Source organism: Gallinula chloropus (genome assembly GCF_964237585.1).
Source record: "Gallinula chloropus genome assembly, chromosome: 6".
In the NCBI taxonomy this organism is placed as follows: domain Eukaryota; kingdom Metazoa; phylum Chordata; class Aves; order Gruiformes; family Rallidae; genus Gallinula; species Gallinula chloropus.
In genome coordinates, this window is record NC_140091.1 from 6479425 (window position 1) to 6504982 (window position 25558).

Sequence of the window (25558 nt, forward strand, 5' to 3'; positions counted from 1 at the left end):
AGGGGAGGGAAGCCGTCAACGCCTGGGAAGATGGGAAGAGAGCGCTCCCCCAGCGGAGGGGCAGTTTTGATGCTCAGGGGGGACTCCCCCGGCGATCGGGGTCGAGCCACACAGGCCCTGTCTGACTACAGCCGTGTCGGTCGGTCTATCTGTCCGTCCCGCGCACAGCCGGCAGCGCGCCCGCCCTCCAAGCTCCCCCTCCCGCCCTCGCCCCACAATGCATCGCGCGGCGCGGCTAACATGGCGGCCGGGCCGGACTGAGCCACTGGCGTCGGGGCCTCCAGCAGCTGGAGCTGGGCATGGCGGGGGTGCAGCCCCGGCACCTCTAGCGCCGCAGCCAGGTACCGGGCTCCAGGGGCCGGGGGGCTCCGCCCAGCTTCGTGGGCCTCCCCTGGAGGGTGGGGGTGGCTGGGCGCGCTCTTGTTTCTCCTCCCGAGCGGGGCGGGGGGGGGAGGCAGGCTCGGGGGGGGGCCTGTCCGTGCCGGCGCCCCCCGCCTCAACCTGCGGCTCCCCAGCTCCGCCCTGCTCCGGCCCTTCTGCCTGTGCCCCGCCTCGACGGTTCATCGCGGCCTCCCGACCCCGCGCCCGGGCAGGGTAGCGGTGCAGGGGCTAGCCCCGCACACTCGGCCGGGGGCGCCGGTCGTGGCCCGGGGGGTGGCAGGCGGTACGGCCCCAAGGTCAGCGGGGAACCGGGGCCGGCCCCGCGGCCGCATCCAAGCGGGCGGCTGTCCTGAGGGCTGTGCGCAGTGCGCGCCCGCCGGGCTCTGCCGGGCTGGGGTCTGGCTGCATGCGGCTTGTTGTTCTCACGCCCTGTGGCGTTCAGTACTGGGGGAGAGCCCGTTGCAGGTGGTGATGCCGCCCGGGGAAATGCCCCTCTGCCCCGAGCCGCCCTCACGGTCTTGCGTCCCCCTGAGCCGATTCTTGCCAACGCGAGAGGGTCATCTTTCTGTGGGTTATGATGTGCCTGAAATGACCCACAGACATCCCTTCTCCTATGTGTTTGCACTTTTCTCTTGGCTTATATTGTATACAAACACAGATGAACGATTTTTCTGCTTTTGCAATATGTTGCAGTTTGCCAGTTGGGTGAATGTGTCATATTACCTGAGGCCTGCTTGCTTTTAAGGTTGTTTCTCTGTATATCAAAGGAGGACAGGCTGGTAATATGCAGAGAGACAATATGATCAGGTTTAGACTATGGTAGGGATTAGCACGTTAAAAAGATAGTCACATCAAAGTGTGGATCTAATTTATTTCTTTTTAATGCTCATGTCATTGCCACATCACTTGGCTTCCTGAGCACGGTGCCCTGCGTTCAAGAGTCATTACATATGCTTGAAAATAGACGGTACATGTTCTTCCTGGTTTTGTTTGACTTGTGCCCCCAGTTTCAGTAGGTGTTTTTTGGATAATCTAACCCCAGGTAGTTATGACATAATTGTTTCCGTGGCAAGAAAAGCCAGCCAGCCGTGGAAGTATGACTTAATTGCAGTATCTGGCAGAAGACGCTCTATTAGGAGTAAGAGGTTTCATTTATGAACATCAGTTTTGCAGCGAGATTTCTAAATATTTTTTTTTCTGCTTTAGTGAAAACACTTCCTTAAAATTAATTTTCAGATGAAATTACCATTTCCTAGAACATATGTATCAGGAACATAATTCATATGTTCTCAGAAGATATGTACAAAGGGATCAGAAAGTTCCTTCTGTGTTCTGTTCTTGCGCAGAAGACAGCTGGGACTTTTCTCTCATACCTCAATTAGCAAAGGAAAAGAAACTGCCAGATGCCATGGGGCACCTGCATGGTACGGGGCATTTACCTGGTTCCCCCTCTGAAGGGAATTGCTGCTAAAGGGAGCAAAAGAAAGGGGAGCAGGCTTTCCTGGTGTCCTACTTGAGAGCAAGGTGTCCCTGGGGAGCTCCTCTTAAGTGTCTTGTGGATCTGCTTGTCAGAGTAACGGTTTTGGATTGTGTATTCATACTGATACCATAAGGCAGTTCAAATTTTGCGCAGATGAAAGTATATCCTGTTGTCTTGTCACAACGCTTGCTTTTGAAATTTTACAAAGCTCTTCTACTAAATGACCTGTATTGTTATCCTGTCTTAATGAAATAACAAAGTACTGGTACTGACGTACTGAGAACTTACAGAAAGAAGGATCCTGCAATTTGCTTAGTGGATTAATTTGCAGAATGGAAGCAATCCAGGGGAAGTCAACATTTCTGATGCTTTTGGCACGTTAAGACCACACTGTATATTGTTTGATGAATTGTTTAATTGCATATAAATCATAGGTCAGTAACTATTTTAACTTAAAGTACTCAAAACTTATTACCTAAATTTAGTAACAATGCATATGAATCTAATTTTGATTTATTTTCTTACTAGAATACATGCATACGTGTGTATGTACTCATACTGTATACTTGGTTCATAATTTTAGTTAAAATGTTTTAGCAGATCTTTGGGGGAAAATTTATCATGTGTTCTTAGATTATTTTTTATTTTATTTCTGTTGATGTATGAAATAATATTTCCAGCAAGAAGTAACATACAGGCTCCTGATTTTGGTGTCAGCAGAGCTTGACTCGGGAGCAGAATCAGTTTTGGTTTACAAACTGTTGTGACTCGGCCTGTGTGCCAACTATATGGATGTATTATTGACAACTCTTCCAGTAGTGATGTTCAGTGTGTTTCTCTTGCTACTGAAAGTGCTGGAATCTGGTAAAACAGCTCTAACTGTAGTTTGTGACATAGTTTGTCCCTTCCTCAGGGATTAGAGTTTGGGTGAATGGATCACTGTTGTTCACATACAAGATAGCGATATGTCACAAATGCATAATACTGTATTTTTAGGTAGCATAAGCACCAAGTATAAATGGAGGTTTAAGAATAAGATGCATAAATTGAGTTTAAAAGTATAGCTGCCATTTCAGCCAGTTTCATGATCAATTCAGGCCTCTGGAAGCTAGTTTAGTCTCTGAAAGCGTTAAACCTGTATACAGTTTTTTTCCCAGCCTCCTCACCTGTATTGGTGTAAGTGTTGTGTGTGTTTGTTTGTTTTTGAAGTTAGAGCTACCTTGGATCAGTTTCCTGATCTGGTTACAGCATACAGGGACATTTGAGGCAGGTGTACCCCTCTTCTGGCCTCAGTACTTGCTTAAATTGATTGTGAAATATTTAAAGGACTACTACCATAAAACCTAGGAGCAGAACCAAAACATACTAAAGCATTAGGAATCTATATGAAATACAGAGGTGAGGGAAGCCATTGTAATGTAGTCACCCAGCTGGTGTCAGTAAGAGAGGATGGATTTCCCAGGTTTGGATCAGGAGTCAGTGGATTCAGCAGTAGTAGATTCAGAAAGAGGTAGTTCTTGATGTTTGGTGGCACGCCTCTTTCTTACCTTCTTAGTGAGTCATACTGTGTCATAGAAAAGACAGTAGGTGTCAGTGGAAAGAGAGAATACCCTGTAACAAGCACATCTTGTACGGATCTCCTATGGCATATTCTGCTTATTTCTTAAGTTAATCGTAAGCTGTTTGCAGTTACATATGTTACTAAGTTTTCTATAAAGGAAAGCCTTTCCTCTTACTTCACTTACTGAGTGGTACTTTTGTAATTCAGATATAGTCCTGTTACGGTTTTGTACACACACACACACACACACACACGTTTATGTAATGATCACTCCTTGGAAGCTTTCAACCCTCCACTTTGTAAATACAGCATCAGAGCTTTCTACTGACTTACACATCCTTACTGAGCCCAGGGTGCTAGTTTTGTTTTGTCCCTGTTTTGTGTGTTAAATTTTGTGTATGCTGCACTGGCTTCCTTCTAGATAGGTTTTGGTAGTCGCATACTTACTGGCCTAAATTTCATAGCCTGTAGAAACAGGAAGATCTGAAACACTGTCTAGTACTTCTGTTTGTTACTAAGAATACCGATGGGTTTATTGCTGGTGGAGCCTGAGGCGCTTTAGTGGCCAGTAATCTCTGATAGTTTTGGTTTTAAGTAGTTTGAAAAAACATTAAGGACTGATAGCAGTTTGTACTAACTTATGTCTAGTTCATGATAAAGCTAACAGAAATGAGTGATAAGGGGTTGTGTTTTTTTTCTAAACTGTTAACCTAGAACACTGGAGAAGCTCGAATTATTTGTAGATCTCAGACACAGAAATGGTCCTAAGGCTGTAAAGAGCCCGGAAAACAGACACCCCCAGCACGTTAGGGCTGCCTGTAGACATTACCTGGGCTGCGGTCTGAGCACAGAACACAACTTTTCCTTTTGTTCCTGTCTGTAACCTTTGTTTACCGAGTTTCCTTTTATTTTTGTTGAGAAAGTTCAGCTGGGCTATATTGGTAATCAGGCGGAGGGACTGAGGTTAATCACCCCACTTACTGATGCAGGGCTGGCTGGGGAGATTTAAGCTTAAGGGACAATCATAATGGGACAGATAAAAGCAGCTCTCAGATAAAATACGTGTCTCGATCTCAAAGGAGGGAGTGTTTTATAGAAACAGGGTGATAACAATTATGTTTGTAGTACTTTTGCTGTTGATACTTAATCTAGTGCTCCCTGGGGAAACGAAACTTGTGAGCCTGCTCTTTTTCCCTTTAGTTGCTCATCTACACTTTTTGTTATTTTTGGACGTTTTAGCCAGTTGGGAGCAAATTTTCTAAGACATTTGAAGTAATGCCAGAAGATCGTTGAGTTTCTGTATGTTTTCTGGAAAAGCCTACATGCCTCAGTAGAAATAGGGGTCTCTGCTGTGGGGAAAGCAAGGAGGAATTGGTTTCCTCTTAGGGAGCAGCGAAGAACCAGTCAGCTTGGGTATGTTCCTTCAGCTGCAGCATGTCTCCTTCGCTTGCCCAACGGGGTGTGATTGAGACTGTGACAGAGGAACACAAAATGAACGCCCAGGAGACCCGGTGTATTCAGTTCTGCTGCTAATGAAATTATTAAAAAGTAAGTACTTTGCAAATGAGCAACTCAGAATGCAAGAGCTCACAACTTGGCCTTTGTCTTTGAAGAGGCCCTGTTGTGGCAAAGTATGACCCAGGATAGGTTTTGAAGGAGTTAAATACAATTGAGCAATGTGAGAGGAAGGACTGGGAGGGCAAATGGGTAGGAATAGCTTCTTGAAGGTGGTGGGGTTTTTTTGGGTGCATTTTTCCCCTGTTTGGAAGTAAGCCTTACCCTGAGTTTTTGCAATTCAAATGCAGAATTTTCTAATGCTGCTCTGAGGGAGGGAACGAACAAAAGAAACTGGCAGAAATGAAAGTGAAACAATCTCGTTCCTTTGTTTCATGAGCCTAAAATGAATTCTACAGTGGTGAAATCGAAGCTGATTTAAAACGTTTTTAATTTGATTGTTGTAGGTATGCATAGATTTAATATTTTTCTAGGGTTTCAGGTCAGAAGGTATCTTGTCTGACCTCAAGCTGTTGTATTTCGGCCAGATTATTTTTCTGCAAAGTGCCAGGAGTTGAGCTAGGTTTCAGAGGAGCAGCTGGCACTGTACAATCAGAAAGCAGGGGAAACCAAGTCCCCTTAACACCAGGGTATTGAATAAATGAAATACACTGAAATGATTTAAACAGGTGAATCATACTCCGGCTTGCAGACGCAGGTGAAAAACATTGGTTTTGTTGCCAGCCTGCCTGGAAGCAAATTCTTCTTTGATTCCAGGTCTGGCAATTTGGTATGAGCCTGAGCTTGTGCATAAATCATGCCATCCAGGTTTCCAGAAAGATGCCACCTCAGCACTGATTCACTCCAGTGTTTTGTTTCCAACCATGTTATTCTTTTCAGAGGCACTCCTCTCCCTCCTCCTGTTTCCCTCTCTCACTCTCCTGTGTGGATGGCCAATATCTGTCAGAGGATGAAGGATTTTTTTTAAACTGTCTTGGGTTTAGTAGTGGTCTCTCATTGTTTGTTTATCCTGTTGAGTTTCATTAGTTGGTTTACTTTACAGTTCTTTGTGAGACGGTAATGTGGTTACTGTCGAGTATGTTAAATCATTTTAGGTTATTTTTTTACTTGTTATATAGTTTCTGTATTAAAAAGCAAAAGCAAAAAAAAAGTAAAATCCCAAAGTACAGCAACATTACTATTGCATTTGCATTTCAGATGCTGAATTTCATTGTGGAAATCATAACTTTCTTTTTTTGTACAAATTATTCTTGTCTTAGGAAATTTAATGACCTGTCTTTATTCATATTTCTCTGAAATATATCTGTGCTGCTTAACTGTAGCTACTTGCATTTGATTACACTCATTTTCCTTACAGTGTAATGTTATCACAGTACTCAATTTATTAGTTGGGTTATAAAGATCGTTTTTATTAGCAGTTTCCTTAGTTGTTTTCCCCCGTCACAGTTGTACATTTGATGAAAGCTTATATATCCTCTTTGAATGTATAACTGCTTTTAATTGAATGGATGAGATTAAATCATTTGAGCCTACAGTAGAATTCTTGTAACCTTCTTGCAAAATATGAATCTTAACAATGTGACACAGAAAAAGGAGAGCAAAACCAAGCTCCACTTCTATTCCAGTAGCTTTAACCTGGAAGTGGTGCCAAGAGAAGTTGTCCCCACCCTACCAGTTGTTTGTTATTACCAGCTCCTGCTCCTCCTCCTTCCTTGTGCCAGCTTTATGTTAAACTGGATTGGTTTTCTGGTTTTGTTCTCTGCAGAACCTCAGAAGGGAGGGAGCAGCCCCAGGAGTGGGAGTAAGTAGCTGGGACTGGAGAAAACGTGTTACTGCCCCTGTTGGAGTTGGTGCCGACCCACTCTGCTTTTCAGCGGATGTGGACGTGTGGCCTCCGTGTTCACCACTTCGGCGTGGAAGGGTGATGGGGTTGTCAGAAATGAACCAGAAATGAAAGTGGAATTGATGATGGGGGGGAGAGTGGGGTGTGTGTGTTGTCATTTTGGCTATTCCCCCCCTTTAGGCTGAGCAATGAAAGCACAAGGAATACATCAGAAATTTTTAAAAGTTTTTTTCTCTTTTGGTTACATAAAAAAACCTTCTCTGTAGAGTACAGCTTAAAGATAGCAACATCCTGTATGTAGCTATAACATCTCACCAGTCTATATGGTGGTCAGAGACTAGAATAATTCAGCCAGTTTGCGGAGGCCCCATTCTACACCAGGGCTTGGGCAGCACTGGTGCAAGTGGGCAGTAGTTCCTACTGCCGAGCTAGTAACAATTGCTATGGGAAAGGCTGACTACAGTCCAAAGGCAAATACTATTTAATCTTCTTGATTTTTGGTCTTTGACTTTTGGCCAAGTATAATCAGTGTTTAGTAGAAAATAGTTGTAATATTAATGTAATGTATTAGTTAAAATAGTTAGCCTTTGGAATGAATTTATTAATGCCTACTGGTGTTCTTTTATGTTTTAATGAGGACTGTGATGCTGATGTTAGCTTTGTGAAAATTCTTGTAGGTTTTGTTTGGGATTTTTAATTTTTGAAAGATAATACGTATTTTCAATGATGTCACTAGAAGCTTAAGATAACCATTTCCAGTACGTGCTTTGTATCGTGAAGTATTTTCTGATTTGTGTCTCTTTAAAATCGTGAGAGAGGTGGTAACTATGTTATATAGCCTGAACCCCCCCCCCCCCGCCCCCCAATTACCTTTATACTTAATACCCAGACACGTTTTTGGGTTGTTTTTAACCAGATATTTTATTCTGATCTTTCTTTCTGGTACTTACTATTTAAGTATAAATGTACATTTTGATACTTGTAATAGTTGTAATTCATTGACTTTTCTATTATTGCTTTTGTACTAAATGATAAGCTCCTTTTGAAGGTTTCTCTAAATCTCAGGAATTTCCATGGATCATGCATTTACCTACTAAATATGTAGGTGGACAGGAGAGAAACTCTGTATTCCTAATTCCAGATCTTGCTACAGTTTCATAAAATCTATTTTCTTTAATGTCTAATACTTCATTCTCATAATTTTTTATTATTATCTCAAGGCCATTAAAAATAGAAAATCCAAGTTCTGGTTACAGATTCCTGCTTTGTTTTCTATATTAAAAAGAGTAATTCCTTGCAGACAGACCCACTTACTCATGCTTAGTTTTCCATTGGAAAAAATAATCTTTTAAGTTGTCTCCAACATAAAGCTCACATGATACACCACCTAAAGCACTGAGGTTTAGCTAAGTAAAGTTAATCTGCAGCTAAACAAAATGTTTAGTATTTGTGGGGTTTTTTGGCTAAGCAGAATCTTACTTGATGACCTGCTGACTTCAGAGAGTATTACTGGACATTGCTTTATTTAGTTCTCTTCTGGTAAAATTACTTATATTCATTTACATGAGAGTTGTATGTATCAGAAATAGGGATAAGAATCTGTGGGGATACAGGGGGTAGTTCAGGTTTATTGTTAATGCTTTGAGCTCTATCTCTAAATCCTTTTTAAAAAGTCAGTTAATAAAATGAAGCTTGCTTGCTGAAAGCAGAATTAGTTTTCTCTGGTGGCTAATTTGAGCGGTATGCTTATTGAGAGGTAGTTTTTAGATGTGTTAAATTTTTTTTTTCCTCCAGTGTACTTGCAGACATCTTGGTTCTTGGTTTTTTCAGAAAGCCAAAAATAGGAAGGAAAGAAAAAAGCAAGCTGTTGGCAGGTTTATCACTGAAGTGTTTTTTACCATGTTCTGCCATTTTTCATCTCCTCATATCCCCACCTCTTTTAAATAGAAGTCAAGATGACCAAGATTTTTGAGTTTTACTTTAATATGGAATGTATTATGAAAATGAACTTATGCCTGTGGGGGGAATGTCCTTGGTATAATAACTTGTAGTTATACTTTTATTTAGATAAGCTTATTTTAATGTGTTGTCTTCACAGAGCTTTGATACTTTTCCTTCAGTTTAAAAATGTCTATCATTATTTCTTCAGTAGACAATCAGCTACGATCCTTGCCTGCACAGTGGATTTAAAATCAACTGCAAATTGCTGAAGAATTGCACTTCAAGTGGTCTCAAGAGACAGGAGAAGCAGGTCTTCACTATAATGGAAGAGGCCAAGAGCTCAAAAAATGGAAATCATGACCCAAGGAAGTCTGTCCGTCTTGTCTGTGAGGAAGGCAAAGCAGCCAAGGTTACAAATAATCAAAACTACAAACATAATAGAAATGACAAATCCGTGAAGGATGTTGGGAGAAGTTCTCCAAGTGGGAATAACAGCAAAAAAAGTAAACAAAATGATGTTTGTTCTGAAAAACAAGGAGAAAATAAATCATGCAAAGTAAATAGTTGTGTTCCTGGAACTAAAGATCTGGGGTCAAATGTTCAGGATCGAAGTCATGGAAAAGCAAAAAAGTTTTCTAACTTATCATCAGCAGTGGAAAACCTGAAACAGGCAAAAACTCAAGCAGTGGGAGAAAACTTTCCAGGATCCCATGTTTCAGGGAATGGGGTCAGCGCGGAAAGTTTAACAGCTACGCAGAAAGGGAAACCGATGTTGGAAAATCCACTGGGAGTTCATTCTTTGAAGACAAGTGCTGATGAGGCTGGTGATCCTGGTAAGACTGCTTCAGATCAAAGAAAAATGGAGCATAAGCCTGACGACTTCAGTGAGTATCATCTAACATTGCTTTATTCAATTTTCTTCTGGTAAAATTGTTAACGATCTGAAACGGGCTTTGAAATGTTTCTATTTGCATATTTTTTCACATATAGTAAGTTGCTGATTGCATTTAGAGAGAACATACTATTAATACAAGCATTACTTAGAGAATAAGAGATTATGGTAATAGCTGTCCTTTTTTCTCATGCCTGAGACCTAAACATCTTTGCAAGATACTTAATGTGTGTGGGTTTCAGGCAATTTTGTGAATATAGTGTCTTGGGAGGGGAGAACCCTTCATAATATCATTGCCACTTATGGAAATGTCAGCTATTACTGCTTTTCAGAAAGATCTGAGGAAGAAGCAGCAAGAATAGGTTTTATTTTTTTGTATGTAGGGGGAAAATATTTACTACTTTTCTGTGATTGTTGTGTTCTTTTTGTTAAAAAAAAAAAACCCAAACCCTAAAAATATGTTTTGGCAGATGGCTTTTCAATTTAGGGAGCTCTGAAATCTGTCCCATCCATCAGTGGTTACCTGTATGAGAATTCAATTCTTAGACGTATTTTTCAATTTCAGAATTAAATATATGGATAAGGCATTGTCACTTCTCTTTTTTTTTTTTTTTTTTTTTAGAATGGAGGTTTTTTTCCTTTAAAAAAAACCCAACAAATTGCTGTTTGAAGACAGCATGCCAGTGCAGACCTTCTATTTGAAGTATTTCCTACTATTGCAGCAGCTACAGCAGTTGGTTATATGGAAATACTAGGAAAATATTAACTAAAAAGAAAAAAAGCACTTTATCTTAATAAAATTTAACAGGAAAAACAAGTTGAGATGGCAGCATCCTATGATCGGTCAGCTCTTTGTAGACCACCATCATGTACTGTAGGGACCATCTGTCACTGAGAAATCAGGACTTGAAAACTTCCTCAGTTTTGGTTCCCAGCTCATCTGGGGGCACAAATCTCTTTTGAAAGGAAAGAAAAAAAATAAAACCCCCACAAATAACCCTCAGTTTTGCTGTTGTAAAAACTACTGGAATAATTGAAGATATGGATGTGTGTTCAGATTAGTGGACTATGAATAATTCACAGGCATCTGGAGGAACTGGCCTTTCAGATTTGACCTGCGTGTTTGTGACTAACAGCGTTCCAGAACTCAGTGGTTGCTAGCCCTGGGTGGCAAGGTGTCATTCAGCTGTAACTCAACAGCCTTCTAGTTTCAGGGCTTGAAATACCTGATGACTGGCTCTGTAAGATATTTGGGTGCTAGTCTTTGAGGCAATTCTATGGCTGTTGCCATAACAAAATGTATTGTGTAAAAAAAAAAAAAAAAAAAAAAAATTCTAATATTTCTTATATGTGTTATAGTAGAGTATCAGGATCTGGCACACTCTATTCTGCATAACAAAAAAAAAAACCCCTTTCTTGCCTCGAAGAACTTAATAGACACCATGAAGTTATGACTGAAACACAAAAAGACTCTTAACATGTTTGGGTTGGGTTTTTTACTCTTTTTGATAGCACTCTTAGTAGCAGACCAGTCTCTGAAGTCTGCAAAATACTGGTTAACATACTGGAAAGATTCTAATGTCGAAGGTGATTTTGCCAGCCTTTGGACAAAAAGCTGGCATGCAGCTCTAATTTTTATCTGGCTTCTTAGTGAGATGCTCTTAATTGCTCTCTATTTCCTATTTGTCTTTCCTTGAGTTACTCAGAAGAAAATAACTATTTCTTTCTCTAGGTAAAATAAAGAATTCTGAATCAACTAAAGAACATAATTTGGAAGCTGATTATTTAGAAAACACCACTGTTATTGATGAATCTAATCTGACAGCTGAACAGCAACTAGGATTGAAACAAGCTGAAGAACGTCTGGAAAGGGATTATATCTCCCGACTTGAAAAAGTAGGTTGAGTTATTTATCAGATAAAAAGGAAAATGGGTGTCTTGTTTCATTATCATCACCATATTTCTGGTTGGGTGGTATTTCTACTAGAGCCTGTTCCCCGTGTTTCTTTCTTCTTTAGAATGAATCACTTCAGTTATCCCTATATTATCTCTAGTAATTGACTAGTCGTTCATTGTGGCAGATGATACATCTTGGAAACTTTCCTTTTGTGTCACATACAGTCTTTGTAGAACAGTATTTCTGAATTCTACAGATAAAAAGGTTTATGGTTCCATTACCTAAGATTTTATAGAAAGTCTGTCCCCCCTGGTGCATCCGGAGAGGTTTAGGTTGGGTATTAGGAAGAGGCTCTTTACTGAGAGGGTGGTCGGGCACTGGAACAGGCTCCCCAGGTAAGTGGTCACAGCACCGAGTTTGAGTTCAAGAAGAGCCTGCGTGATGTGCTCAGTCAGATGCTCTGACTTGGCTGGCTCTGTGTGGAGCCAGGAGTGGGACTTGGTGATTCTTATGGGCCCCTTCCAACTCAGGGTATTCTATGATTCTGTACAGAGGAAATCTGACTTCATCTGTCTGAAATACAGCATTTGTGGTTAGGATATCTACTTTTTTAACAGCAATAGCATATCAGTTTGTAGTTTCACCAGCAATCCCCATTTCCTTTTATAAAGAAATGCCCAGTCAGGTGTTCCCAGGCCTGTATTTTTTGCAGTTGATAATTCCAAAGGAATGATACCTTGCTTTGATTTTATTTGCAGTTATCCATTCCATTTCTCTCATTTGTTTTGATCACTGAATTTTTGTCATCTTACGTCTTCTGTAAAATCTCCCAACTTTGAACCCTTCACATTTGTAGTCAGCACACCCTATGTTACATTTCCTAAGTCTTCCAACAAAAATAGAATTTGTTTCTGACCCCAGAAGGATCACTGTTGAAAAATACTTGGCACATGCTTTTAGACTGATGGTGAGCAGGTCTAGGTATGTGTGTTTTGAGGACAGTTTTCTGAGCAGTTTCGCTCCCACCTCACTGTTCTTTATTTAGACAGTATTTATGGTCTCCTTTTGAGACTGATACTATGACAAGTGACAAAAACTTTGTAAAATCCAAGCTAACAACATCTGCTGCTGTTTCGTCAAGCCCTATGATTTTATCTTATAAAAAGCAACCCTAAAATTGGTCTAGTGCAATTTGTTTATACCGAATCAGTTTCTCACCTGTGACCTGGTTATATGTGCTTATTAATAATTTAATTTATTACAGTATTTTTCCATGTGCTAATTCTGACTGGTCTCTAATTCCTTGACTCACCCTCTTTAACCTTTTAAAGATATTCTTAAGTTTCTTTTTCAAAGTCATCTGGAACTTTCCTATTCCATGGGAGTTCTCTTTAAAATACAGCTCACTCAGAGATGAATTAGCTCCTTGAATATCCAAGCACAAATTTCATGAGGTCTGGCTTGTTTGGATGCATCTATCTTACTCAAGTAGTAATCTGTATCTTTTCTTTTATCTTGCTATTTTGAGTTCTTGCCCTTTTCACTGCGCGTTAAGCGTAGCTAGGTGATTACAAAAGGCTTTACAATAAAGGCAAATAAAAGGTGTTGCATGATTCAGCCTTTCTGGCAACATCTCTTGACATAATAGTGCAGATCAGCACTGTAAAGAAATACCTGATACTTTTTAATATTATTGCTGATACTCATTCAGTTTTAGAGTTGTATTTCTGGTCTGCTTCAGTTATCGGGCATGGAATACTTGAATCTTCCCAGCTAGCCAAGTGTGACTGTCTCTAAGTTGTTCTCTAAATGGATGTTTAATTTCATCTTACTAGGTATCTCTCTCATAGGAAACATGATGAAGAAAATTAGTAATAAAAGCATAATGACCATGCTGTTTCAAAGTGTTATTTACCCTGCAGTTGGAGGATATCAGACCTTTTCCCCCTACCCAAAAAGCAAAAGATCAGACCCAGTAAGTGGGGAAAAACTTGACCAAATTAGCAGTGGTTATGTTTTCCATATAGTGATTCAAATTTAACTCACACCTTAGTGTTGTAAAATGGTGTTCTCCATTCACTGTTTAAACATCTGATATTTTCAGTATACTTTCTGGTTTTAATAACTATAGATGTGTTAGTATTAGGATGAAAATGTTGAGTAGGGGGTTTTCTCTCCCAGTTATAACTGATAGCGGTTATTAGAAAAATACTAACAAGTCTGGAAGAAAACTAAGGCTTTTTGTTGAGGCCCTTTTGTCTTTGCAGTGAGCATATCAAAAGCTTTCCAGTCTCTATAGCTCTTTTATTACAGCCACAAAATAGAACCGCAGCATAGACAGATTAAAGCAGAGTACTTGTGAATAACCCTATATCTTTGCAGAGGTTTTAGTCTGGTAGTTCTTAGTGGTTTCCTAGTTGAATAAACTACACAGAATCCCCTCTTGGACACCAGGAAAATACTGATTTCCCTCTTCTCCATCATCTCCTGAAGCTTGGCAGCTTCTCAGGGGTATCCCAGGTGGCAGCTCTTCTTGTTTACTTCACCTGTCCCAAGGTGAAGTCTGTACAGAAAGGTTTTGTGTGTTTCTCCAATCCTGAGCATCCCACATTACCCATCAAAACAGAACAATCTTACCCCTTGTGAAAGGATCTCACCTTACCAAGAGTACAGAGAGTAGTAAGTCAGAAACTGGCTATCTTCCTCCTTGTTGGCCAGCCGCACCCTTTTTAATGGAACAAAAAATGCAGTACTTGCACAGTGCGCTGTGAATATGCTAGCCAAACACCACCATCTGTCATAACATGTATACTAGATAATATGATGAATGTTTCCTTCCCATTTTCTCATCAGAGAGAGGAGGATAGATGCTGAGATTTAATAAATCCATAGTTATTAAAAGCTTGAGCTGACAAGGGAGTGGCTTACTGGCCTTCAGGTCAGCCTTAAGAGGAATGAACCCTTCAGCAGTAATCTTGCCTCACTAAAATTTACTGAGAAGTGCATTATTCAAGTAATTTCACTTTCTTTCCTTGCTTTCCCCACATGTCATATGGGTAAAAATCCATTTCCACTGTGTTTTTTGAAGATTACTTAATGTTTGCAAAGCACCTTGACATTAAAAGTGTTACATAATTGTTAAATACAATTTATTATTCAAAGAATTGAGCTCTTTAGACACTATTGGCAGAAACATTTTCTTTTTAATCTATGGCCATTTTTCCTCAGCGCTCCCCAGAATATACCAACTGTCAGTATCTATGCAAGCTCTGCTTAGTTCACATTGAGAATATCCAAGGAGCTCACAAGCATATTAAAGAAAAACGACATAAAAAAAATATAATGGTAAGTAAACAAATAATACAATTTTGACTGATTTTTTTGGGGGGGAGGGTGTTGTAAATTTTCCTTTTAAAAATAATTTTTGTTATTTGGTATGTTTTGTTTGGTCATCTTCATTTAAGTGAAAGTTTATGTGCTGAGCAGAGATCCACAACTTTCTGTTCCTTGTTTTCTGTTTGAGGGGGAAGGGCTTGATGATCTTTTGAGGCACAGAGGAAAGAACTTTTTTTGGTCATTGCTGCTGAATTGGTGTCTCTGAATAGTGGGCAGTTCATATTCTTAGTAAGTCTCTCACTTTGGTGAGAAACATATTTAGCTTTTATGCTTCTTTCAAAAATGATACTGTTGGTAGCAAGACCTTCAGGGACTGTAAGTAGTGTTGGGGATGTTGGTTTTTCTGGTGTTTGTCTTTTGTCTGACTTGTGAAGTTTTTATCTACATCTCTTCTGTGATGGGCGAACAAGGTGGATAGTATGTCTAGACTGAAAAAATGAGAGTCAAAATAGGAAGGAATTCAGTTCCTGAGTCACTTCTCATCTCCCTGGGTTTATGTATACATTTAATATGAAAAAGACTTCTAAGGCTTTCAAAGAGGAAAACAGTTTCCTTATCAGATACCATGGTGTTACTGTTTGGTTTGCTTTAAAGAGCTGTTACATGCATGAAATCCAGGAAGAGGCACACAGATTATCTTGCCAACCCACTTTTGTAAACACTGATGAAGAGCTACAAATTGTGACTGAGATGGTTAAAATTAACTCTTCCTGCAACCATTCCCCAAAATTTAGTCCATCACCCCTATTTCCATGTATTTCTTAGCATGTGTCTGTTTGTTATTCATGTGCTAATTCTATCATATATGCAAGTCATTGCCTGGAAGTTTCTGAATACCATTACATCTCAGAAAATAACATTTTTATACTATGATCAGTTACTATTTGTGACTGATTGCTGCCTATTAAATTGCATCATGCAAAAAAAACCCCAAACCCAGCAACAAAACAGCCCTACATTTAATGTGGAATCACTTTTGTACCATGCTCTTCATCTGGGCATGGAGATGAGACTTGAGGAAAGGGGTTTCTTTACCACTGAATGGAAATGGTAGAGGACAGGTAGCAGTTTCAGTTTTTAACACTTGTCTTCAAATACCTTTATGTTGTGTGCCACGTTACAATGACAAGAAGTGTGTAACTGTCTAAATGTTACTTCATAGAAGATACCTATGCTCACAGCTCTAACTGAGATACGTGACTATCAAATAAGCATAGCAGCAGCTGTGGCTTCCCCACTCAAGAAAAGCCTTAAAGCAGTGACAATTAAAAAAGCCACAGCCTGTTAAAAATGCCTGTATTCTTTCTTATGCTAAATTCGTTCAAATAAGAACAGAAGAGTTGGGAGATGCAGCCAAGAACTAATCATTTTCATACTGGACTGTGTTTTCTTAGTGCGTAATTATTTTCTGGTTATTATTTATTTCTGTTGTGACTCACATACTTCATTTAGTCAATGGATTTGTGAAACAAGTGATTATTGTACTTACTCCAAAATGACTTGATGCTTCTGATATGTTTCTTGTAGCTGCATTAAATTCATTATAATTTGATGCACTAAAAATAGCACTTTCTGGCACCAGCTGCTAAGGCAGCAATGGGATGCAACTTATCAGAATTTCATGGAGTGAGCAATACTTTTTCTGCCTCTGATATCTTTCCTTCAAGTATAACCCACTCTGAAAAAGTCTCTGTGACTCTAGAAAAACTTTCCTCAGTTCAGTTACTTTTATTATGTAGGAACAATTACAGCTTTTCATTTCCTTGGATGAATTCTGTTTCAGAACTGTCAGAAAATGTGGTTCCTTCAGGAATGTAACACAGCAGATTTCCGCCCCAGTTTGCCAGCTGTGAAGCATGTTCTCTTTTAAACACTGAGCATCTACTGTCATTTCTGTGAGCCACACTGCAACACTTGCCAGTAAGGCTGGGCAGAGTTCCTACCTTTCAAAGTGTTTGGTCAGGATACCATGTAAATAGAAGAACCCAAACAGCAAACAGTATGTTCTAATATCATGCACTAGTATGAGATAACTTTTTTCTCTTAAAATAGCAGTTTTTACTTTTATCATCCAACAATTATTCAGGAAAAACAAGAAGAAAATGAGCTGCGTGCCCTCCCACCCCCCTCTTCTGCACAGTTGGCTGCTCTGAGTTTTACACTCATTGAGGCAGCAAATGAACAAGGCATATCAGATGATGACTTCAGAATCCGTCAAGAAATTGTAAAAGAGATGGAGAAAATTATTCAGCAGCCCTTACCAGGTATTCATAATATTCTCCATTTTCTTTAGGGGAAAAACTTTCTTTATTTTTACATAGATTTTGATACCTTCATTAATGGTTAATTAATATATTTGGGGTTAAGTTATATTATGATATCAGTATGTACAGACATTTTAATACAGACCATCAGTTGATTTAAAAGGAGCTGGAAAACCTATGAAAAGAGGAAAATATCGTTGTGCTTATTTTTGCTTCTTTTTGGTATGTGTTTAGTGAAATTACTGGTCTTCTTTAAAGTGATGATTTCTGATAAAGATTGGAAATTTCCTTCCTGGTTTTGCTTAAAGCCTCAGCCACTGAGGATCTCCCTCAGGCTCTAGTCCTACAGACCTTCTCACCTGTACCTAACCAAGTACTACTGAGTATCTGTGGCTATTACAGTAGAGATTTTTATTTTCTTTTTCCCCCAAGTGTGCTTAAAATAATATAAATATATCAGGAGGGAAAATGAGAAGGAGATTGAAATGTATTTTTTCCTACTGGTCCTTCAGTTGTTTGTAACATCTTCCAGAGCAGCTAGAAGTTGCAGTGGTTTTTTTTTTTTAATCAACAGGGGTTATTGTTTAACAGGTATTTCTTCTCATGTATATTTACAATTAATGGGGCCTGAAATGAAGAGAGATTTGAGATCAACTATAGGTTCCCAAAGTCTCTTGAATTGTCTTAAATAGGTCAAAATATTACATTTACTTAACTGTGTGTAAATACTATAACTCACCTGCATTTTTCTGATTGAGAACTTTACATTGATTGAAAATAAGAATAACTAAAAAAGAAAACTCTGAGTACATTAAATGTGTAGTCCTGTTTTTTTGCTTCACTAGGTCAATAAAGTTCAGTGTGTTCATAGAGGTTGTAAGAATTGTCTGGATAAGTTGAATCCTCCTCCCCCTTTCAGAAGCACAGTATATTACTTCAACAGGACATGTTAAACATTCAAATCCAACTTATACTGCTGCTGGAAAAGCATATAAATAATGTAATAATAAGATAATTTTTGACCTTAGCTTCTTTGCTTTGATTTCCCATCAACTTCTATAGTGGGAGTTTGAGAGCTGATTTTTGGAGCTATGGTAATGTTGATGTTATGTTAATAATGGCACATTTTTCAGTGAATCTGAACAAAGTATTAATCTCATTGACAAAAACAAATTTCCAAACCTTATTTAATCTATTTTCTATACTGTCCTATTTTAGAAATGCCTTCTTTTTCCTTGTGCTCTATAAAAATACAGTAGTGAGATTTTGTTTGCTTGCTGCCAGATGATCAGCTTTAGTTATAGGAGCTATACTAAATATACGCTTAAACATAAGGTGCTGAACAGACCAGGGGCTTATAGGGTGGAAACTTGCTCATCTGTTTGCTCTGTAATATGGCCACAATATAGCTCCTAGTGCAGACTTCTGCTCTGACGTGCCACTGAGCTTTCCATTGATAACATAGTAGCATAAATAAACCATTTCTTTTATGTGCTTGTGAAAATTGCTAAGTTTGTGTTACTCAGCTTGTTGGCTTTGTGGACTGATGAGCTAATACGGAGGTGTAGTAGTAGTGGAGGGGGGAGTCTGTAGTAATAAATGACAATTTGTTGTTCCCTTTTCAAAGCCTACTATGTTTCAGTGAATATGTTTTCCTTAATTGTAAATTAAGAAAAAAAAATAACTCATGCATGTTGTAGAAAACATGGGATGTTCTGGAATGATTTCCTCTTGAGCTGGCATTAGAAATATGCAAAAATTCTTACTACTGCAAAAAGCCATTAGAAATAGTTGCAGTGTATTATTGCTATTGCTGTTACCATACAGAAATCCATTTTGAGAGGGTTAATTTCTAATTAGTGAAAAATAGAGAAAGGTTTGTTTGAAGCTGTGTATATGTAAGATTTATTATGTAAGAATTATTTTGTTGTGGTTCAGTTTGAGAGTTTGATCAGAACATAAATAATGGCACTAAGAAAAAATACAAGAAAAAACTCTCTTGACAGTGATGCTGGTTGAACACAGATAGCCTGAAGAGGCTGTGAGATTTTTTCAAAATCCAGCTGGACACCTGCTGTAGGTGACTCTGCTTGAGCAGGGTGTTGGATTTTAAAGGCCCTGAGAATAGTCTCAATTTTCAGCTAACATAAATATGTCAGAGCCCTAATATATATTATGGGAAGGTTTTAATTTACATCACGAAGTGGGATAAATTATTTTCTATGGAGTGGAATGACACTTCTCGTGGTATTACCAGGTAGTTATTGTCTAACTTGTTTAGCTCTTTTGCACACCTTTGCAGGTAAGGAGCTATATTAACTGCAAACCCACTAAATGATACTGTCCTTTGTGTCTTGAATAATATTCAAGTTACATTTTATATGGATGTTTTGTAATGAATTGTGCAAAGGAACTTGCTAATGAAATTAACAGATTGTAGCTCATACAAAAAAAAAATTATAAAAATTTATGAGGCAACAAAGAATTTTCTAACTGGCTGCTGCAGTGAAACCAAGCTGCAGTTAACAAATGCTGTTAAATAAAACCCTGCACTGAGATGGTGACAGCTATTACTATTTCAAATTTAATTTTATATGAAGGACAAACAAAGCTAAAACGTCACTGCAAAAGTAGTTCAAAAAAGCTTGAAAATTTAGCTTATTTAGTAATTATGCTGTTTAAATTATCCATTTTCCTGTGATGCTGTGTGATGGAAATGTCTAGCCTTCACAGGAGAGAAAAAGTGGTTTAATATTCACTAATCTGGGAGAACCACGTGGGAGGTACAATATCTAAAGCCAAGAGTCATCTGTTTAAAGAACAATTTATTTATTAGCTGTTAAATAATTATGTCTCTCTCTCTTCCAGACTGTTCACTGAGGATGTATGGCTCCTGCTTAACTAGATTCGCGTTTAAGACCAGTGATGTTAACATTGATATCAAATTTCCCCCCAAGGTGTGTAGATGATGCCTTGTGTTAACTAAAACTTAAATCATGGCCATCAACATTTATTTCTGCTCTGTTGCCTTCACCTTCTATTGTGGCATCTGGTGTTAGACTAGCACAAAGCATATAAACCTTGATTTGATGTCAGGTGTACTATGGCTTGAGTGGATAAAGTTTCCACTGCTTATTAGCTTTAATTCTGTTCTTTTGAGAATCTTATGCTAGGCTTTTTAAAATCATTTTTTGAGTAAGTATTGAAGCAATATGAAAATAGTTGGCTCAGGGTGATTGTGCTTTATATAAACGTGCTCATGATTCAGACAGTACGTCTTCCTTCCCTCTCCCCTCTTTTTTTTTTTGTGGCTAAAACTGGCACTTTTCCTCTTATGTTTTAGTCACTTGCAAGTAGGTGTCACGTCCCAGTTTATTTTACTGTGGTACAAAATTCTGGCAGAGCAGTTTAACTTACCTTTAAACACTGAAGTTGTTGGTTCGTGTTTAATATGTGACATTAGCAGTGTGTTACTGCTAGAGGCACAGCTGCTGAACTTGCTCTTTTTTTTGACTGTGTGTGTTACAGTGGAATTCAAAATATCTGTTTTGGGTACATACTTACATAGAGAGTTTTCAAATGCTACTGCAGTTAGGAAGTAAAACTCAGCCCTTTTCCAAACAATTACATGTGGAGTGTACCATGTCACTTCGCAAAGGCTCAAAAGCAGTGCTAATCTTAAGCTTTTCTTTGAACCATTTACAGCTTATCTTTGAAACACAACTTAAGTTGGTTTCTGGGGAGACAAGAAAATACAGTTTAAAATGATAACTTTTAAAAACCCTTGGGAAGGTACTGACATTAAATTCTTCACTGTTGTGTATCTAGTGGCATATGTTGACATGGAAATTGTTGAATATATGGCAAGTATTTTGTTTTAACTTTATGGAGTCTGTTAATACAGAACCAAACCATAAGTATTAACTAAAAAAGCTGTAGGCTAAAAGAAGCCTGGCTAGTATGTTTACTAGCACCTGTTCTTGTGGTGCAGAGAGATCCAGTTAACTTTCATTGGTACTGATACATGATTTTGCTTTTGTGAACCAACTCTATGTTTTCAGTTCTGTGACCTGAGTATAAACTTCTCTAATTTCCTCATTTTAGATGAGTCAACCAGATGTTCTGATACAGGTGCTTGAAATCTTGAAGAACAGCGGTGAGTTCTAGTTGCATCACATTTCTATTAAAACCAGCTGGTTTTATGCTTATTTTTTCTATAAGCTTTCAAAAATGGTGTAGTTTTCAGTCAAAATACCTGACCTATTTTTAGGGATGTGATTTTTTTGTTGTTGTTGTTTTGGGTTTTTTAAAAATGTATGCCAGTGCTTGTGTGAGAGATGAGAACATGCAGCAGGAGAATGGCAGCCTAGGTAATCCAGTTCAGATTGTCAGAATTTGTGGTACTAGTGTTAGATGCCAGGTCAAAAAGTGTTTAATTTTGTAGGAGAAATTCTAAGTGATAAACCCAAAAGCCACTTTTCTCTTGTGTGTGAACATCAGTGAGACCGATTACGAGGCTTCTGAAACTTGCAGCCTCCTTGTTCTGCCAGAAGCCATCTAACCCTGTAATCCACACATCTTGAGCCAAGTGAGACAAGTAGCATTACTTGTTTGATCCTTCAGGAAATTTCAATGGGTCAGCTCTGTAAGTGGTTCTCAAACTGTCCTGGTGATTTGTTACAGATTCATCCTTGTGCCTTTCGAATGTTGTAAAGAGGAAAAAGGTTCTAGAAGAGATGCCAGTCCTGTTTCCTCATAAGGGTGGAAGTTTTTAGTTGTGGGTTGTTTGGTTTTTCTCCCTTTCTCTGACCACTCCCCCCCCCCCAAGGCTGGTAGTGTGATACTGATGGTGATCATCAAAAGTAACCAGAAAATAACTGCTTTCTGGCTAATTACACAATACTTAATTTGAGTTGTTCTGTAGAAGAATGGTATAAATGTAATGGTTTTAAAGAGATAATTGGGAAAACTGTAGAAGGCTTTAATACTGTTTTTTTTCCCTCCTTGCTCAGCTGTCTACTCAGATGTGGAGTCAGATTTCCATGCCAAAGTTCCTGTTGTCTTTTGCAAAGATATTAAAAGGTACATGCCATTGGAAAGGATTTTTAATGAGATACCAATTTCTTCTATGCTTGTTTATAGCAGCTATTTGCCAGCACTCCTGACAAGAAGTATTACTGGAACATTTAGCTAACATTAATGTTTAAAGGGGAATTGCTCATACATGAAAATACTGTCTAGAAAGAAAGCTTAGCTTTGTTTTTGTGCTTCATAGAGCTCATTAATTGTAAGAGCCTGAAAATGCCAGTTCACTTTCTCCCTATTTAGCTAAAAGTAGGGATAGTGTTCAGTTGGTATTTAAAATTTCTGCCAGCAGTTTAATCCAAGCCTTTAAAAACATTTTATAAGATACACATTGCCAGAAAGGACACATAATCTGATGCTTTCAGTAAATTCCTAAGAAGTAGCAACCTCCAAAATGAAACATGATTGTGGTATCATGTCCATGTTGCTTTGACTGGCTAGAGGCATGTGATTGAAACTCTGGGAAGTAAATGCAACAAGGGCAGGCATAATCTTTTCCTGTGTTAGTAGATTATGCAGATGTATGTAAGAGAATAGAAACAATTATTTAGAGAAGCAACCTAGAAGTTTTTAGAGGAGTTATTTTGTAGACTTAACAACCCTTAATGTGCAGCAGGCCTGGAGGTTTTATTTATTTGGTATGTGGAAGATACACATGGAGTTTGAGTTACATAAGATTGCACAATTAAGAAACAGCAAAACGTAGAGTAAATTCTTAATGCTGTTTTACGTTCTTAGCTGTAATGGACTTCTGGAAGTTCTAGATCCAACTGATGAATTAATAGAAAATGCTGCTGTTATGGTGGATGTGATGCCCCACCTCCCTCCTGCCCCAAACATCATCTGTATAGGCAAGGCAGTAACTTTTTTCGGTCTGTTTTCTATCTGTAATTACAGTGGTTTGACGTGTAAAGTAAGTGCCAGAAATGATGTGGCTTGCCTTACAACTGACCTGCTGGCTGCACTTGGGAAACTGGAGCCTGTCCTTATTCCCTTGGTTTTGGCTTTCCGCTACTGGGCTAGAGTAAGTCTATAAATATTTAGAATAATTAAATACATTGATTTCCTCTTTTTAAATACTGCATACAATGTAATGTATAAAATACCATGAATATCTCTATAGAAAAGAGCTTTGTGCAGCTACTTCATCTCTTACCTTAACAGGCCAGAAGGAAACTGAAGGTTATCGTGCAGCTGTTTTTTCAGTATTGTTCTTGCTTGATTTAGCAAGGTGTTTTTACAAAAATTCTTGGTTTGTAACGTGTGTGTAGCAACAGTAGAAACTACAAAGAACTGCTCAAAGCCTAATATATTTATTACCTCTCTTTTGAGTTTCCATAGAAGAGATCACTGTTGGCTTACAGCCAGATGCACAGAATCCAGGACAAATCCCCATGTCCATACATGAGAGACTGCAAAATAAATACCTGATAATTGACTGAAATTGTAGATAAGAACATAAATGTGTCCCATAGTCACAAAATGTGATGAAATTGAAGATAATAAAATATAATAAATACACTATTATATAGAATTTGTTTATATAATATACAATATGTTAAAAATATAGTAGCTATATAATGTATATTAGTATAATTTCAGGCACTGTATGAATTACTGTCATTTGCATCGTCTGTATGTGACATGGCATAATGACTTCAGTTTTTGAGATACAGGGTTTTCTGTTTCACTCTAGTATGTATCTCACATTTTAATATTTGTCCTTTCATTATAGATGTTTAAATTAAAATGCTAATGTTATATCAGAAAAACAATTATTTATTCTCTTACAGCTCTGTCATATTGACTGTCAGGCTGAAGGTGGAATTCCCTCGTATTCCTTTGCCTTAATGGTGATATTTTTTCTTCAGCAAAGAAAACCACGGATTTTACCATCCTATTTGGGCAATTGGGTGAGTTCTTTGGCAATACAGTCATGTTACTGTTAAATTGTTGAGGTTACTTCTGTGTTCTGTAAGGTCCTAAACTGTGCATAATTTGATTGCCAAAAGAAATTTGTATATAAAAGGCATTGGTACTTAATCCTCATGCAGTTGATGTCTGGTGATTCTGATGACTTTTTAAACAGGCAGCTGCAATATCCAGTGCAATTGGTGTCAGGCTGAATTTTGGAGAAAAGGCAAATAATTTCTTCTTTTGTTTTCTGAATTTATTTCTGTGACATCAGTTATTCCTGAGGGGGATAAATTTCACAATTGTCAGTATTACTTACCTTGAAATCTTTTGGTTGTATGTACAGTCTTGTTTCAGCATTCCTTTAATTGTTGTTAGATTGAAGGCTTTGACTCAAAGAGGCCGGATGACCACCAGCTGAAAGGTATAGAAGAGGAGTTTGTACGGTGGGAGTACAAACCACCAACAAATGGTGCAGCAAAAAACTCACTTGGAGCAGAAAACAAAACTAAAGTTGAACAGCAGAAAGGTGGTGGTAAAAAGGTAACAAGCTCAGAAGTGGACAACCAAAGTAATGCAAAGGAGAAACACGGCAATGTAAGTCATGGCTTTGTTTCACTGAAAACCACATTCTGTCTCTTACCCATCTTTTTGATCCTTAAACATTAATTTTGGATGGAACCAGGAAAAAAAAATGGGAATTTTCATTTCTTACTGCAGTTGAGCATTTTTGTCCATGTGTTTCAGTCTCTCTTAGCATTCCAAACCCCCCACCAAGTTTCACTGGGGCAACTGTGGTTAGAACTGTTGAAGTTTTACACACTGGAATTTGCTTTGGAGGAATATGTCATCAGCATACGGGTACAAGAGCTCTTAACCAGAGAGAATAAAAACTGGCCTAAAAGGCGAATAGCCATTGAAGGTAGGACAATGCCCTTTTTTAGTTCTGTAGTCATCCTGCATTATTATCTTCATTTGCCTAATACTTACAGGTCTGTCACCAGAGGTATGGACAATAAACTAAATCAATAATTGGAGGAAAACGTGAATTATTATTTTTTGTGTATTATGTCAGCTACTTAGTCTGTATAAAGACAGATTTTCTGTTTAGTACTACTTTTAGCAACTCTGATCCTTGAGGTACAAGGTCTAAATTTGTCTCACTTTCTTACCATTCTGTTTCTATCTCTTTCATTCTTTTTATAAGCTATTACTCATTTTTAATAATTTTGATATTAGGAATTTTCAGGACCTTTAGCTTTGTTTCCAAAAACTACAATATATTTTGCAGCCTGAGTTATATGTCTAGGGAAGAGAAAGAAAGAAAATGCTTCTTCATAACTGGAAATCATCTTTATTTCAGTTCCTCAAATGAGAAAAATATGTAAA

At 38.4% G+C, this 25558-nt stretch overlaps 1 protein-coding gene across 1 annotated transcript in view; it reads left to right on the plus strand.

Annotated features, from left to right (window-relative positions):
• The first annotated feature begins 242 nt into the window (after positions 1-242).
• TUT4 (terminal uridylyl transferase 4) overlaps positions 243-25558 on the plus strand; it is a 48409-nt gene continuing 23093 nt past the window's right edge. The window contains exons 1-12 of the mRNA XM_084266323.1: positions 243-341; positions 8930-9605; positions 11346-11509; positions 14739-14855; positions 16993-17170; positions 20039-20127; positions 21275-21326; positions 22183-22252; positions 23153-23279; positions 24049-24168; positions 24548-24766; positions 24917-25091. Coding sequence (XP_084122449.1) covers positions 9044-9605; positions 11346-11509; positions 14739-14855; positions 16993-17170; positions 20039-20127; positions 21275-21326; positions 22183-22252; positions 23153-23279; positions 24049-24168; positions 24548-24766; positions 24917-25091 — 1873 coding nt within the window. The 5' untranslated portion in view covers positions 243-341; positions 8930-9043. The remainder of the gene's footprint in view (positions 342-8929; positions 9606-11345; positions 11510-14738; positions 14856-16992; positions 17171-20038; positions 20128-21274; positions 21327-22182; positions 22253-23152; positions 23280-24048; positions 24169-24547; positions 24767-24916; positions 25092-25558) is intronic.